The sequence below is a fragment of the Bactrocera latifrons genome, unplaced genomic scaffold, assembly GCF_001853355.1.
Source record: "Bactrocera latifrons isolate USDA-ARS-PBARC rearing strain unplaced genomic scaffold, ASM185335v1 scaffold_29, whole genome shotgun sequence".
Taxonomy (NCBI): domain Eukaryota; kingdom Metazoa; phylum Arthropoda; class Insecta; order Diptera; family Tephritidae; genus Bactrocera; species Bactrocera latifrons.
Genome location: NW_017536518.1, coordinates 1,845,369 through 1,858,541, shown reverse-complemented (window position 1 = coordinate 1,858,541; position 13,173 = coordinate 1,845,369). Strand labels below are relative to the sequence as shown.

Below are 13,173 nucleotides of genomic sequence, written 5' to 3'. Positions count from 1 at the left end.
ATATTATTATTTATTTTGGATGCTGCTGCGCTTTCAAGTAATTCAAATGCAGATTATATGAGAGATCCCTAGTAGATAGTTTTTTTCGTCACGTGATCATATTAAGAAAAATGTAAGCAGTAATAGCTAAATATATTTATATAAATATTTCTAGTATATAAGTGAGTTAGCTGCCATACTTTCATTACAATAATGTATGATTCACTCGTGTAATAGTATATGTAACTCCATAGCCCTCTATTAGGAAGCAAATATTTCCAAATGGCGGTCAATAGTCGTCTTATTCACCATCGTTCAGCATATCTTTCAGTTCAGGCTCCACCTCAGCATCGCCATCCGCATCTGCATCATCCACAAACTCATCCAAGTCATCTGCGCAAAAAAAATTAACCGTTATTGTCACGTGAAAAATTCAAGTAATGACCAATTACTCACGATTCTCGACAACCACCGGCTCCTGCTTCGTTGGTGTCGCCGCTTCCTCTGCCACGGGCAGACCCATCTCTAATTTAGGCACTTTGGCTCCCGGTCCACCAATTGTGTAAGCTGGTTTGGCGCGACTAAACAATAAGAAAGAATAATTTCATTAAAGCAATTTCAAAATTATATTAAAAGTTCAGCACCCACCTATTATTGTGCTTAATGGGCCCCGTTTCAATGATTGGCACATTTTTCACGTCTAAAGCCTCACTTGCCGCAACCTCTGTGGCTGTTGTGCTGACAGCAGTTACATTATCTTCCGTCAACGTACGCAAAATATCATAATTGATTTTGCTTGAGATCTTCTTTTCCTGCAACATTTTCTCGATGGCCTCCCCTGCGCTTGTTGAAGGACCAATTGGTTTACGACGTGACCGTCGCTTTGTCTTCTTCGGTTTGCCCTCTTCGCGTTCTTTGGCCAAGAACATGTTTTATATCTATGTAATCCACCAAAATCATGCGAACGGACTCGGGAGCGATGTCGCTGTCCATTTTCCATCAGTTGAAGAGGTCGAAGGTCGTCCAGAACGAGGCATGTCTTTAATGATCTCCCGACCGTCTTTGAAGGCTTTGTACCACTCGCAGGATTAGTTTAAATCGTCCCTAAACAGTGCAGAAAAATAAGAGACGAAAATAATATAATAATATTTGTTTATATTAATGGAAGTAAAAGAAAAGTCTAGTAAGCTCGATTTACGAAAAATATGGCACAAAGATTACCAGACTTATCTCAAAATAATACTAGTCAGTTGATATTAAAAATAATTTTTGAAGTGCTTTAAAAGTGCGTTTTTATTTTTCACTACACTCGGCGAAAAAAAAACCCACGCTCTCTACAAAATGCTTTTATATAGCGCAGAACCTAGATTCATATTATCCTAAGATAAACATTTTTCTTTGAGGGTCAACCACTGTTATTTAGTTTATGTTTCAAGCATTTTTATATAAAAAAAACTTATAGTTTAACACTTGTTGTGGTGAAAAATGTAAAAACACACACATAATAGCCACACAAGTAAATTTTGTTTTGAACATTAAATAATAATAATAATGTAATTTTTAAACAATTTACAAGGCAATCGGCCGGCCGGTCCTGAACTACGCAGCACCAATATAGTCGCCTGGATGCAGTGGTACGCAGATGAGGAAACTCTAGACCTTCCAAAGTACTGCTCTCCGGACCACGACGGGTTGCGTTTTGATGTCCCCACCGAACACCTTCATAGTGAGACGCTAATGTTCCCAGCTAAGGAGCATAATGAACTCCTCTCCAAGCAGTTCCTACTGGGACGTTTTCGTAGAAATCTCCGCATGACACTGACGACCTCTTTGCATACCCTACCAACCCCACCCATCTAACACCCTTTTCAATTTTGTCCGACCGCATCGTAACAGCACGTTTCCTGGGCGTTCCGTCAGATGACGTCGACGACAACACAGATAACCCTTACCATCCTAAAGGGGATTGATAACCGTTATAAGAGCAACAACATCAGAAAACAAAATACCCCGAAAGTTCAAACGTTTAGAATCGGACTTTCTCTAAAGTTAAAACAATAGTGAACTACATCCTAGAGCTTGTATATATGTATGTATATATCAATTAATCTCATGATCTACTTGATAACCCAAGTAAATAGACATGCATAAAATATTTTATACATGAGTGTCACTTACGTTTTCAAATTAAATAGTCCATGCATTTGAATATAGTCAATGACCCTGTCATCAAGCAAGTATTTCACAGACTCATCGCGCGAAATAAGACGTCGTATTATTGTTGAACTAACCTCGTTTGGTACAGAATTCGTTATTAACGTAATATGTTTCTTTGATAAGAAAAAAAAAGACATCAAAATAATTTTGTGACCACTACTAATCAAAAACATTGTTGATAAACCATACCTTATATTTCGTCAACATATCTGACTCGCTAATGAATTTTTCAGGATTAGAGCCATAGCGTGATATTACCACTAAACCATGATTGCCAAGAATATCTTCGATCTTAAAAAAAAAAAATTAATTAAATTGGATTTGAAATGTCTGAAATATGATTGCGCTAATACATACATCCTTATCTGCCCATAAACCCGGTACTGCAAATGATTCTAATAAATCAGCTCCACACAGCAATTTCAATTGCACGTCATCCTGCCGCTCACGCAAACCGGGAGGCATCCAACCAGGTGGAGTACCTTTCATGTCACTTTCCAGTGGTGAGTTGATATAGTTATTCATATACTTTTGATGATACTGCAGAACGGAGCTTGTGCGCGACCATTTCCATTGCTGTATTTCCCAGTCCGAGGGCTTAAAAGTATAGAAGTTAAATAAAGCCTGTAAAGATGTTATAACCAACTTACTTTGATCCATGTTGAGGATTGCAATGCTAATTTCAACATAGCAAACCGATGTGTACCAGCAACGAGTCCTTTCTTCTGATATGAATTGTGTGTGGGTGAAACGATGCCACCAATGACGTGGTGTGTTCTTTGTTTTTTGTAATAATCGCGTGCAATTTCTATATTATAAAAGGAAAATATAATAAAAAATATTTAAACTGAAAACGCTTAATAATATTTCACAATCTCACCGAACATGCGAAAGTGCATTGGCGTCGGTGGGTTGAAGGAACCACAGCCTATCAAAACTAACCGAGCCGCATGCGCGAAATCCATATTTTGTTTGATTGTTAGTAACGCTAAGAGAACGGCTGCACCAATCTTGATAAAATTTTCAGAGGCTTTTCGTTGTGGATCGGGGAAGGTTTAGAAATAAAAATATCTTACACTTTTCCTGAGGAAAAGTCGGAAAATTGGATAATTCCAAAAAGTAACTTTTTTCTATGTGTACAAATTTTTTTTCCAATTTTTGTTTGTTTTGTTTTTCAATATTTTGATTTGTACATTATTTGAAACGTTCAATTTCGGACGCTTGCTTTTTTATTCCGGCTATTCAAAGGAAAATTATTCAGTGAAAACTTTACGTTTACAGAAAGTGATTAATTGCGAAGGGATCGCCCTAATATTGGTCCGCGTTCTTTTTGCCGCCAGGCAAGGCAAGGCAAAAACAAAATCTTTATGAAATATTAAGTTTTTGGAAATATTTTTTTTGGTACGTCCTCTGTTCTTTCAAAAAAGAAAAATATGATTACAAAATTTGTTAGTATTAAAAATAAATATTTTACAATCTGGAAAATACAACTCTGCAGAAAAATCACATGTAAATAATGCCCACAACAACAAATGTGCATAACAATGCCCCACAATGTTTTGACAAATTTCAATCCTTCACTTTGTTAAATGTTGAAATGTGTACAATTGATTAAAAGTGCATTTAATTTGCATATTTTGTATAATATGTAACATATTTTGTATAAAATTTGTATACAAATGTTAATTTTAAACGAATAATATATGAAATGAAGTTTTGTAGGAAGCCATAATACCCAAAACAATAGTGAAACAGTCCTCGATATTCAATAGTTTCTGATTGATGTAATTTTATTAAGTATTAAAAGTATACTAAATAAACTTGTGTTAGAAACACTGCAGTTTTAATTAGTTTACAAATAGCGGAATACACACACACTGTACAATAAAATGTCGTCGGGATTAAAGTGTCGCAATTGTGGTTCCACCGATATCGAGGAAGACAATGCACGTGGCGATGCCGTTTGTACCAATTGCGGTTCGGTGTTAGAAGATTCGCTCATTGTATCCGAAATACAATTCGAAGAAATTGGTCATGGTGCGGCGGCGATTGGTCAATTTGTGTCCGCGGAATCGAACGGCGGTGCGACAAATTACGGTTATGGTAAATTTCAAGTTGGCTCCGGCACTGAATCTCGTGAAGTGACAATTAAAAAAGCTAAAAAAGAAATCACACATTTGTGTCAGCAGCTACAATTAACGCAGCATTATATTGACACGGCATTGAATTTCTTTAAAATGGCTTTAGCACGTCATTTGACGCGTGGCCGCAAGAGCACGCACATTTATGCCGCCTGTGTCTACATCACTTGCCGCACGGAGGGCACATCACGTAAGTTCACATATTCGCGTACCGTACTTTGGATTGTTAAGTATTTTATTTTCTTTATTGTTTGCTATAGATTTGCTGATTGACATTAGTGATGTGCAGCAAATCTGCTCCTATGAATTGGGTCGTACTTATCTGAAGCTATCTAATGCATTATGCATAAACATTCCATCTGTCGGTGAGTCTTTTAAAAAATTTTTCACTTTAGAAATTCAATAGTACAGAGTATAAATGTATATTAGGTGTTCTGTATATTAGGTGGTATGCTTAGCTTCTTAAACGAAAACAAGTAACGTTTTTTTTGTCACCATTTTTTTATGATACAGAGGCGGTGATTTACCAATATTTTTACCCTGAACGGTGTATATTAAGCTTACCATGAACTTTTTAACATCCAGAAGGAGACTTGGAGATCTTATATGTATATAAATCATCAACATGACGAGCTGAGCCAATTTAGCTATGTTCGCTGGTACGTCTCTTTTGTGTATACGTGAACTAGTCCCTAAGTTCATCTCTAACAAGTTGTTCATTTATCGGAACCGCCGATATTGACCCATAATAGCACCCTTCCCACGACATTAGGGTCTACATAACCGCAACGGACCCTGTCTTTATCCAGCCAAGAATTGCAAAGTCGAAGATTTCTTTCGCTACAATAACCACAAAAACAACAACAACAACCCATTATAGCATATACATAGCTGTCTTGTGAACTGACTGGTCAAGCTCAAGTCTTTGTAAGATTATATTCTTTATTTGACAAGGTATCTTCACGAAATTTGGAACAAATTATTGTTCAGATGCGATTGCTATACATACTGACTGATCTAAATCAAGTTCCTATATGTAAACTTTCTTATTTTGAAGGTATACCTTCTGACCTTAATGTTTTTCTGGTTTTTAAAAAAGTGTTTTTTTTTTTTAATTTTGAATTCTGGATTTCATATTGATAGTCTTTAGTCATATTTTAGCTCTGGTTTCAATTATTTCAGGTTTTTAGTTTTTTTTCAGGATGTCATCCCTTCAAAATTGTTCCACAATAAATCAAGAAAACATATTTTAAAGTAATCTTAAAGATTTTTATTAAATATTATTCAAAGGTAATATCGACAGATTGTAGTAGATAAAAAGAACTAAACCTTAGCAGTGAAAAATCTAAAAAAGTAAATAGTACAAAAAGTCATAACTTATCTTTAAAATCAAAAAAGCACAAATAGTTCAGCCAAATAGCAGTTGCAATATACTATATGTAAGCCCTACACTCCACCAAACTGCTACGTTAACTCATTACTGGCCATTTCCCTAAACGCAACACAACCACGGAAAATGTGAACAACAAAAGGGGCTTGAAAAATATTCAGCACAAATGCAAGGCGTTGAAAGGAAATGCAGTTAAAGAATTCATAAAGCGATAATTACCATAGTAAAAAGCATAAAATATTCCAATATTCATAATGATTACGTCCATGTATACAGGACGAACGCTAATATGCTACGTGAATACTAATTGATTATTTCGACTGTGATGCGTGCAAACCCTTTTCAATGTACTATGTATTTTCGTAAATGTATTGCATTACTAATGAAACTCGTAATTACTCGCAAATTCAACTCATCACTACTACAATATGTAATGTTATTTAGGCAAAAAGAGTTGTAATATCATTACTTTAGCATTATAGTTGCGTATATAGTATGAATATAGTATAAGTATACTTTTGTTTCTCGCATTTCTTTTGGGTATATGAAAAAACTAGTGGAAAAATTACTAATGTATGCCTTGTATGCATTTATATATGTATGTATATGTTTTCATGTAATTGTATATAGTATGTGTATGTGTATTTGTATGCATGTAAACTTTTTAAACATTTTCGCCCTAATAGCCTGACCCTGTGCCGTTATACAACAGGATATATTTTAGATAAATACATAACTTTCTTTTTTGTTTTGTAAAATTCTCTCGTTTGTTTTTGATTTCGATTTGCTTTTTTTTTTTTGGTTTTTAATGTATGAATTCATATATGTATGTAGGTATGTCTGTAATATGCAATTGCTTTTTTGTTTACTTCATTTCCCAGATTATTGTGTACGTTTTCTTCTCAAAAATTCTACATTCTACAAGTCTTTGAAAATCGTGTGTAATGTTAGTTACAGATTTTGTTAGTTTTTTTGTGCCTTTAGAATTTGTTTAACCAAATTTGATTGCCTTTTCCCCCTAACCTTACCTCCAACAAATGAAGGAAGTGCGTTCCCTACACAAATGTTTTGTTTGACTTTCAACTGCATTATTATTATACATATACAAACTTTAACTTTCGTTTCTGCGGAAAACAATTTGCCTGTAATGGCCTACATTTTGCCATTGCTTGCATTCCTTTCATTGTATGTATGTATTTGTAAATATTGCCTGTATTTAATTGTATTTGGTTGTCGGTTCGCTCACTTGCCATTACTACCTACATGTATTTATATGTATGTATTTATGTATAAACTATTTAATCATTATAGTTTCTTTGTAAATTTCACATTGAAAAACCATAGATTGCCATTATTTGTTACGCACGCACTGCTCAAAAGAGTTCCGCATCATCGCTCTTGCAAATTTCGAATATTTCTCATGCGCTCAATGCGCCACTACCGCCACCGTCACTGCTACCGCTACCCAATAAGTCATCACAATTTACATGTAAGCCACCGCTATTCGAAACGCCACCACCGGTGCCGCCGCCACCGCTGCTACCCGCACCAATTGGTGTGGGACACAGTGAGTTAGTTGGTGAGCTTAATGCCGTCACTGTTGTTGGCCCGTAAAATATCAGTTCAGGTATTTGACCGCCTTGCACACCGGTGCCGTTTGTGCTCTCCGATGAGCATTGGAACTGGAAAGTTACATTGCCCATGCACACTTCGGACATGCCCTCCTGGCCGAAGAAGCTCAGTTCGTTGCCGTCAAGTATGACGGATGCAGTGTAATAGCACTCGGGTTCAATTTGTATGGGATTCTCGAAAAATACGTGGAATGTGTTGCTTGAGCCATCCGAAAAGAATTTGGTATCGTTTTCTGCGAGCGTGCGTCCCAAACGTTTCAATTCAATTTTTACATTATAATTAGCAGCACCGGTGGAGGAACCGTACAGGCCGAAGCCAACAATGAAGATTCTGTAAACAAAATGTAACATTAAATGCACATTACAGTAGTTACTTTAGTAACCAGTACAAACCTGCGATCCACAGAGAATTGTATGGAATCGCAACGGCCGCGATAACGCCATTGATTGGAGCGATAAGCGCACGACTGAAACCGATGGCATACTTGCGTTTTGAGGCCTGCACGCGCACGTGTAGGAAAACTTAAATGCGGTTTTGATTGTGCGGTAAAATGCAAAAATATATCAATAGTCTCTTGTGATGTGAGTATGCCAGTCTGTGCGACACCATTTGCGAACTCCTCCAGCGTCATGGTTGGTATACGTATTAAATGTAATGCTTGACCCAACATGCTGCGCTTATTTGGTGCCGTCACGTCAACTCCCATCTTCTGGCAAGCATTCAGAGCCCAATTGAGCGCCGCCTCAAAGAGATGTATCTCCTTGCAGTTAAGCGTCTCACGCGACAATATCGACTCGAATGTCTTGAGGTCGATGTCGACAAAGTCTTCAGATTTAATCGCCATTTCGGCCTAACAGGAACAAATAGAATACAGAATACAATGAATAGGATTAGTATAGTAATAATTTAGGTTATGTTACGCACTTGTGCATCGATTACTTCCCAGCAACGCTGCATCAGCTCGGGCTCTTCGAAAAGACGCGATTGACTGAGAAGTAGACAGGCGTTTTTTGCCGTCAATTTCACTTCTAAATAATTGACGCAGGCGCGCGCTAAATGTGGCACAATATACTTTTTGGCTGCATACAAAGTGGCCAATATGTTATCAGGTTCCAATTGAATCTCATCACAATATAGGTATCTGCATGAATATAACAAACCATTTTTACCATTTACCATTGAACCGCACAATTCGTTGCTTAGCATTACCTTAACAGCGTTAGAAACGCTGATGGCTCCACATCAGGCACTTTAATTTCCTGTTTATTCTCGGCCAGACCGCCATAAAACATAGCGTAAAAAACCGAACTACCCGTGGCTAAAATGTACTTGTGTGCCGGTATTGTTTGTACACAATCTGCTGGTGTAAATAATTCGAAAAAATAAAAAACATATGAACATTTTGAAATTTTAAACAAAATAATGTTCAAGACATACCGAATTCTCCGCCCACAACAAATTTGACATCCGACATCAATTCATTGTTGAACATAGCCGCATTCCGTTCTAGCACCGTCGCTTTGGTTGCCTGCCAGTTGGGATCAGCTGTGTCGACCGCATTCATAGCTGCATTACTTATTTGATTTGCAGCACCGGCTGAACACACATACGAACCACTGCCACTAACACCGCCACTGCTGCTGCTACTACCGCCTGACGTAGCACCTGAGGAACTCGATGGCAAACAGAAGAGCGCCGAGCTGGTAATAACACCAGGCGACGCTAGTGGCGATGATGGTGCGCTGATTGGTTGGGTTATTTGTATATTATGCTCACCACCGCCAGTTGCGGTACCGCTGCCGCTGGTAGGGCCACCTCCGGCGCTGCTGCCGCCGCCACCACCCGTTGCTGCGCCGGCACCTGCAGCTGCAATGGCGCTTCGTTGTTGTTGCTGCTGATGGTGATTATTTGCAGAATTGTTGTGTGGCGGCGATAGCAATAGCCCATTACCATTGTTTAGTGTTTCCACTGTAAACACAATATTTGTAAACAAAAATGTGTAGAATTTATAGATTAGTGAACTTGAAATGTAGATAACACACGTGCATGTTTACAATTTGATTTAGTCGTATTAGTGCGAAATAATTTTCGAAAATCGAAATTTCCTCTTGCCGATTTGTTACCCGTCGTCATTGACTTGTTTGCGTATCTGTTCATCATAGTACATATGTATGTATGTATTTACGCGTATATGACTATGTATATTCAAATAAATATGCTAACTTCACTATCTTCTAATTGTTTTTATCACTGAATTTTCATTATTATTTAAAAAATGCTCGCTCTTCTTTATTTTGTTGTGACGGATACGAGACACTTGAAATGTTTGACGCGTATGTCGAAAGCGACTTGACTTTTATTATGATGTTGGAAAAGATTAAAATTGCATTGTGGTGAAAAAGAATGTAACTTCTTATCAGTGAAAGTTGACTACATACGCAGTTGTTTGCGAATTGAAATTGGAAATAAAATGGTTGCTTATTTTATCCTTTTTAAACGTTTAAGAATAGTAATAACTTGATTGGTCCGTTATCGGCGGTTTGTTCTAAGAATTGTTTAAGTTGTAAGAAATTGCAGAGAAGCCAACAATAGTGCTAAATTTCGCACATTTTGCTTGTTTTTGTTTTAGAACTTTTCAATACTAAAGTATGTATCAAGTACTTTTTAAAAATTATTACAAGGCAATAGATATTGTTGCTTATAGAAATATTATTAACCAGACCGCACGCCATGCTCCCCATTGCCTCATTATTTTTTTAATCTTTCGATGTTTTGTATACATACATACATTTAAAACCACGGCCCTACTTAATCGGCTACTGTACGTACTTCGGCATACGATTTACCTAAAACTTAACTTATTATATTACCTGCACTTTTTTAAATTTAAATATGCACATTTGATCAGTCAAAAACGGAAAAATGCCAAGGATTAATAAAAAAAAAATCAATATGCACACTTAATATCCACTACTCGCCCAGCACGCAAGACAATAAAGAAACAAAAACATTTTGGTAGTTATTTTTAGAAAGGAAGTATTCATAAGAGCCTGTCCAACAATTACATACACATACCATTTATCCAAGCATTCATTTGTGAATGCGACATCGCCTCCTGGTTACGTTTATTAATCGACTTTAGCGAAAGTCTATTGTTATTTGCCATTGAAAATATTGCTGCGCTCAAGGACTTACAATATGATTGGTTGTGGCGAACAAAAGTATACACAAAAACTTGAAAAAAGTTTCACAAGTATGCGCTAGATTAGCTAAAACACGCACAAAATATTATTTAACATAATAATTCAAAGCACCACAATCTTTGCTTGTACTTTCCAACAATTCTGTTCTTTTTTTACAATTTAAAATTCATTTATCGACACTTTTTCCCTTGATTTTCATAGCTGCCATTTTCATATCACTTCAGCATAAATTTTCCCTTGCATTCAGGTTGCATTTCTGATCTGCGAATATGGTGGTTGAGAGAAAAGACAATTAAAGCCTCAGTGGTGTAGCCACTTGCCAATAAATAAGTTTTACTTGCGCTACTTTTGTGGCGAAGTTGTTTGAAATGCTTTAAAAAATTACTTTTAAAATGTTTTGACAACATGGCAACGTTGCTAAACTGTGTTTTCATTACGTACATCAGCCAAATGTGTATGAAAGAGAAAGCTTTATTGTTAGTTTTAAGAGTTGCATGCTGTTCTCGAATATTTTGTTTGTAATACATTTAGTTCAGTTATTAAGGTCTTAAGTCGGAAGTAGTATATTTTGAAAATAATGAAAAATTGTATGCATTATATTGATGGAAAGTTAAGTATATAGTATATAATTAAAAATTTCTATTTTTTTTTTGTTGCAATATTTGTTACACTACAAAAGCGATATATAGTAAAGACATTCCTGCTGTCAAGTCGCCTTATTAAACGTTTGCGATGTTGGCTGCAAGTCAATTCCTGAGGATTGATTTTCATTAGTTTTTGTATTGTCTCATATGCAAGTACATATATATATATTGATATATACGTACATATATGTACGTATGTACATTTTTCAGTTAATTCACATTGTGTTCATTTGGTCTATTTATATGGACTTTGCAATTCTGCACATTACGTGCCTTCCGTTCGGAACTTAAAAAGAACAATGTCTATTGCAGTAATTAGCAATTTGACAGTTATTTGTTTAATCAGACAATGTAATACATACAATGAAACAGTAACAACATTGAATTTATAAAATTTTACATATAAATTTTTAACTGTGATTAATTTAATTTTATCAGTTGAATTATTCAAATTTCCTGCTCAACTTTTGCACAAATTAACTTTTTTCTTCAATTTTTCGACTGTCAATTCAACACAATTTAACTACTTGTAGTCCATTGACATTCAAAGTGTTTTAGTTTGAATGCTTGACTGTTTAAGCAAATAATGCATTTAATGTGTCTGAAGAGACTTCTTGACGAATTGTTTTTGAAGCGATATTTTGAATTGATTTTTTTTTTTTTACAATAAGCGTTTGTTCAGCTTCTTTTTTTGCTTCTGTTGCATTCAAATATATTACATTTGTTACGCATTTATATCCATGTTTGGAAAAATCGTGCTTGTCTTTGGTTTTTCGTTGTCAAATGTAGTTTATATTCAATTTATCCATTGATTATTTACTTTGATATCAATAAATAATTAATAAGTTTTGTATTTATGGCCTTCATAAGAGCCACGTTCGGTGCTCGACAATGACAATGCCATGATAACTAGAAAACATTGTAGTCTGTTTTCATGTACATAAATACTAGAGGCGAAAGATTACAACTTGATATTATTAATTGTTAGGTTTTTAAATTAACTAACTGAATTAAGAAATTTTAATAATATACCAGAAGACAACATTTAAATCAAGTAAATTAAGAAAAAATTTTAATAAAAAAAAAATTAAAGGAAATAAAAATTAACGAAACCTTCATTAAGTTAAAAAATCGAAAGCATATAAATAACAAACATATATATAACAAATTAAAAAATATTTCGTAAGTTTAGAACAAAAAGGTCACCCATGAGGTCAACACTCCGATTTGCTTCAAAATCACTGTGTCTAATGGCGTAAAAAAACTAAAAAAAATCGAAAAATGGTCTAATGTGTTTTTTATGAGGACTAAAAAAATAATCGAAAAAATAATGTTCTTTAATAATTTTATAATTTTTTGTAAATACTAAAACAATACTAATTAATCGAACACAAGGGTACTTTAAAATGTTAAAATATAAATAATAATAAGATTCTGTGTCATTTTTGATCTAAATTAAAAAATGGACAAACTTAGATTTTTAAATTTATTTTTAAAATTTTTTAATTTTTGTATTGTAAAAATGTAAAAATGTATATAATAAATTCTGACAAAAACGACACATGAAAAACTATTTTTTATTCCATAAGGAATCTCTGCAAAATTTTTGAAACTTAAAAAATTGGCATAAAAGTTGTAATAATTTTTGATTTTTTTTTTTCAATTTTGTTTAACTTTTTTAATTTTAAATTTTCTCTAATTTTAAATTTCTTATTTTATTTTTGAAATTTTWTTTTTTAATTTTTGATTTTCATAAAAACTAATACAACAAGTGCCCTTTTCATTAAAATTTTATTTTATAAACTTCGACTTAAAAGTGAAACGGGATAAAAATATATACATATGTATGACACAAGAAAAGTTATTTTTTATCACAAAAAGAATCTCTGTATAAGTTTTGAAACTTAAAAAATTGGCATAAAAGTTGTAATAATTTTTAATTTTTTTTTCAATTTTATTTAACTTTT

At 34.6% G+C, this 13,173-nt stretch overlaps 4 protein-coding genes across 9 annotated transcripts in view; 1 reads left to right on the top strand and 3 right to left on the bottom strand.

Moving 5' to 3' along the window:
• Positions 1 to 23: 23 nt before the first annotated feature.
• LOC108970185 (transcription factor IIIB 90 kDa subunit-like) lies at positions 24 to 927 on the bottom strand. Its single transcript, XM_018935396.1, has 3 exons — positions 628 to 927; positions 436 to 560; positions 24 to 372 (listed from the first exon to the last, which is right to left on the bottom strand). Exons 1-3 carry the CDS (start codon positions 906 to 908, stop codon positions 281 to 283), a joined length of 498 nt encoding a protein of 165 aa, XP_018790941.1. The 5' UTR covers positions 909 to 927; the 3' UTR covers positions 24 to 280.
• A 75-nt stretch (positions 928 to 1,002) lies between these two features.
• On the bottom strand, positions 1,003 to 3,161 carry LOC108970176 (nicotinamide/nicotinic acid mononucleotide adenylyltransferase 1-like). The gene is made up of 6 exons (XM_018935384.1): positions 3,077 to 3,161; positions 2,847 to 3,004; positions 2,554 to 2,793; positions 2,386 to 2,487; positions 2,158 to 2,309; positions 1,003 to 1,083 (listed from the first exon to the last, which is right to left on the bottom strand). The coding sequence occupies exons 1-6, from the start codon at positions 3,159 to 3,161 to the stop codon at positions 1,068 to 1,070; spliced, it is 753 nt and encodes a 250-aa protein (XP_018790929.1). The 3' UTR covers positions 1,003 to 1,067.
• A 632-nt stretch (positions 3,162 to 3,793) lies between these two features.
• Positions 3,794 to 13,173, top strand: part of LOC108970201 (transcription factor IIIB 90 kDa subunit-like) — a 41,634-nt gene continuing 32,254 nt past the window's right edge. The window contains exons 1-2 of the mRNA XM_018935459.1: positions 3,794 to 4,527; positions 4,598 to 4,702. Of these exons, the coding sequence (XP_018791004.1) occupies positions 4,086 to 4,527; positions 4,598 to 4,702 (547 nt within the window). The 5' untranslated portion in view covers positions 3,794 to 4,085. The remainder of the gene's footprint in view (positions 4,528 to 4,597; positions 4,703 to 13,173) is intronic.
• LOC108970200 (BTB/POZ domain-containing protein 6-B) overlaps positions 6,953 to 13,173 on the bottom strand; it is a 21,335-nt gene continuing 15,114 nt past the window's right edge. For 2 of the 6 annotated variants that reach the window (XM_018935453.1, XM_018935454.1), the window contains exons 3-7: positions 8,797 to 9,327; positions 8,569 to 8,719; positions 8,284 to 8,500; positions 7,752 to 8,209; positions 6,953 to 7,689 (exon numbers count right to left, since the gene is read on the bottom strand). In XM_018935453.1, coding sequence (XP_018790998.1) covers positions 7,146 to 7,689; positions 7,752 to 8,209; positions 8,284 to 8,500; positions 8,569 to 8,719; positions 8,797 to 9,327 — 1,901 coding nt within the window. In that variant the 3' untranslated portion in view covers positions 6,953 to 7,145. Of the gene's footprint in view, positions 7,690 to 7,751; positions 8,210 to 8,283; positions 8,501 to 8,568; positions 8,720 to 8,796; positions 9,328 to 9,413; positions 9,982 to 10,434; positions 10,860 to 13,173 lie in introns of those variants that run through there. The other 4 variants (XM_018935458.1, XM_018935457.1, XM_018935456.1 and 1 more) reach the window with 4 other exon arrangements.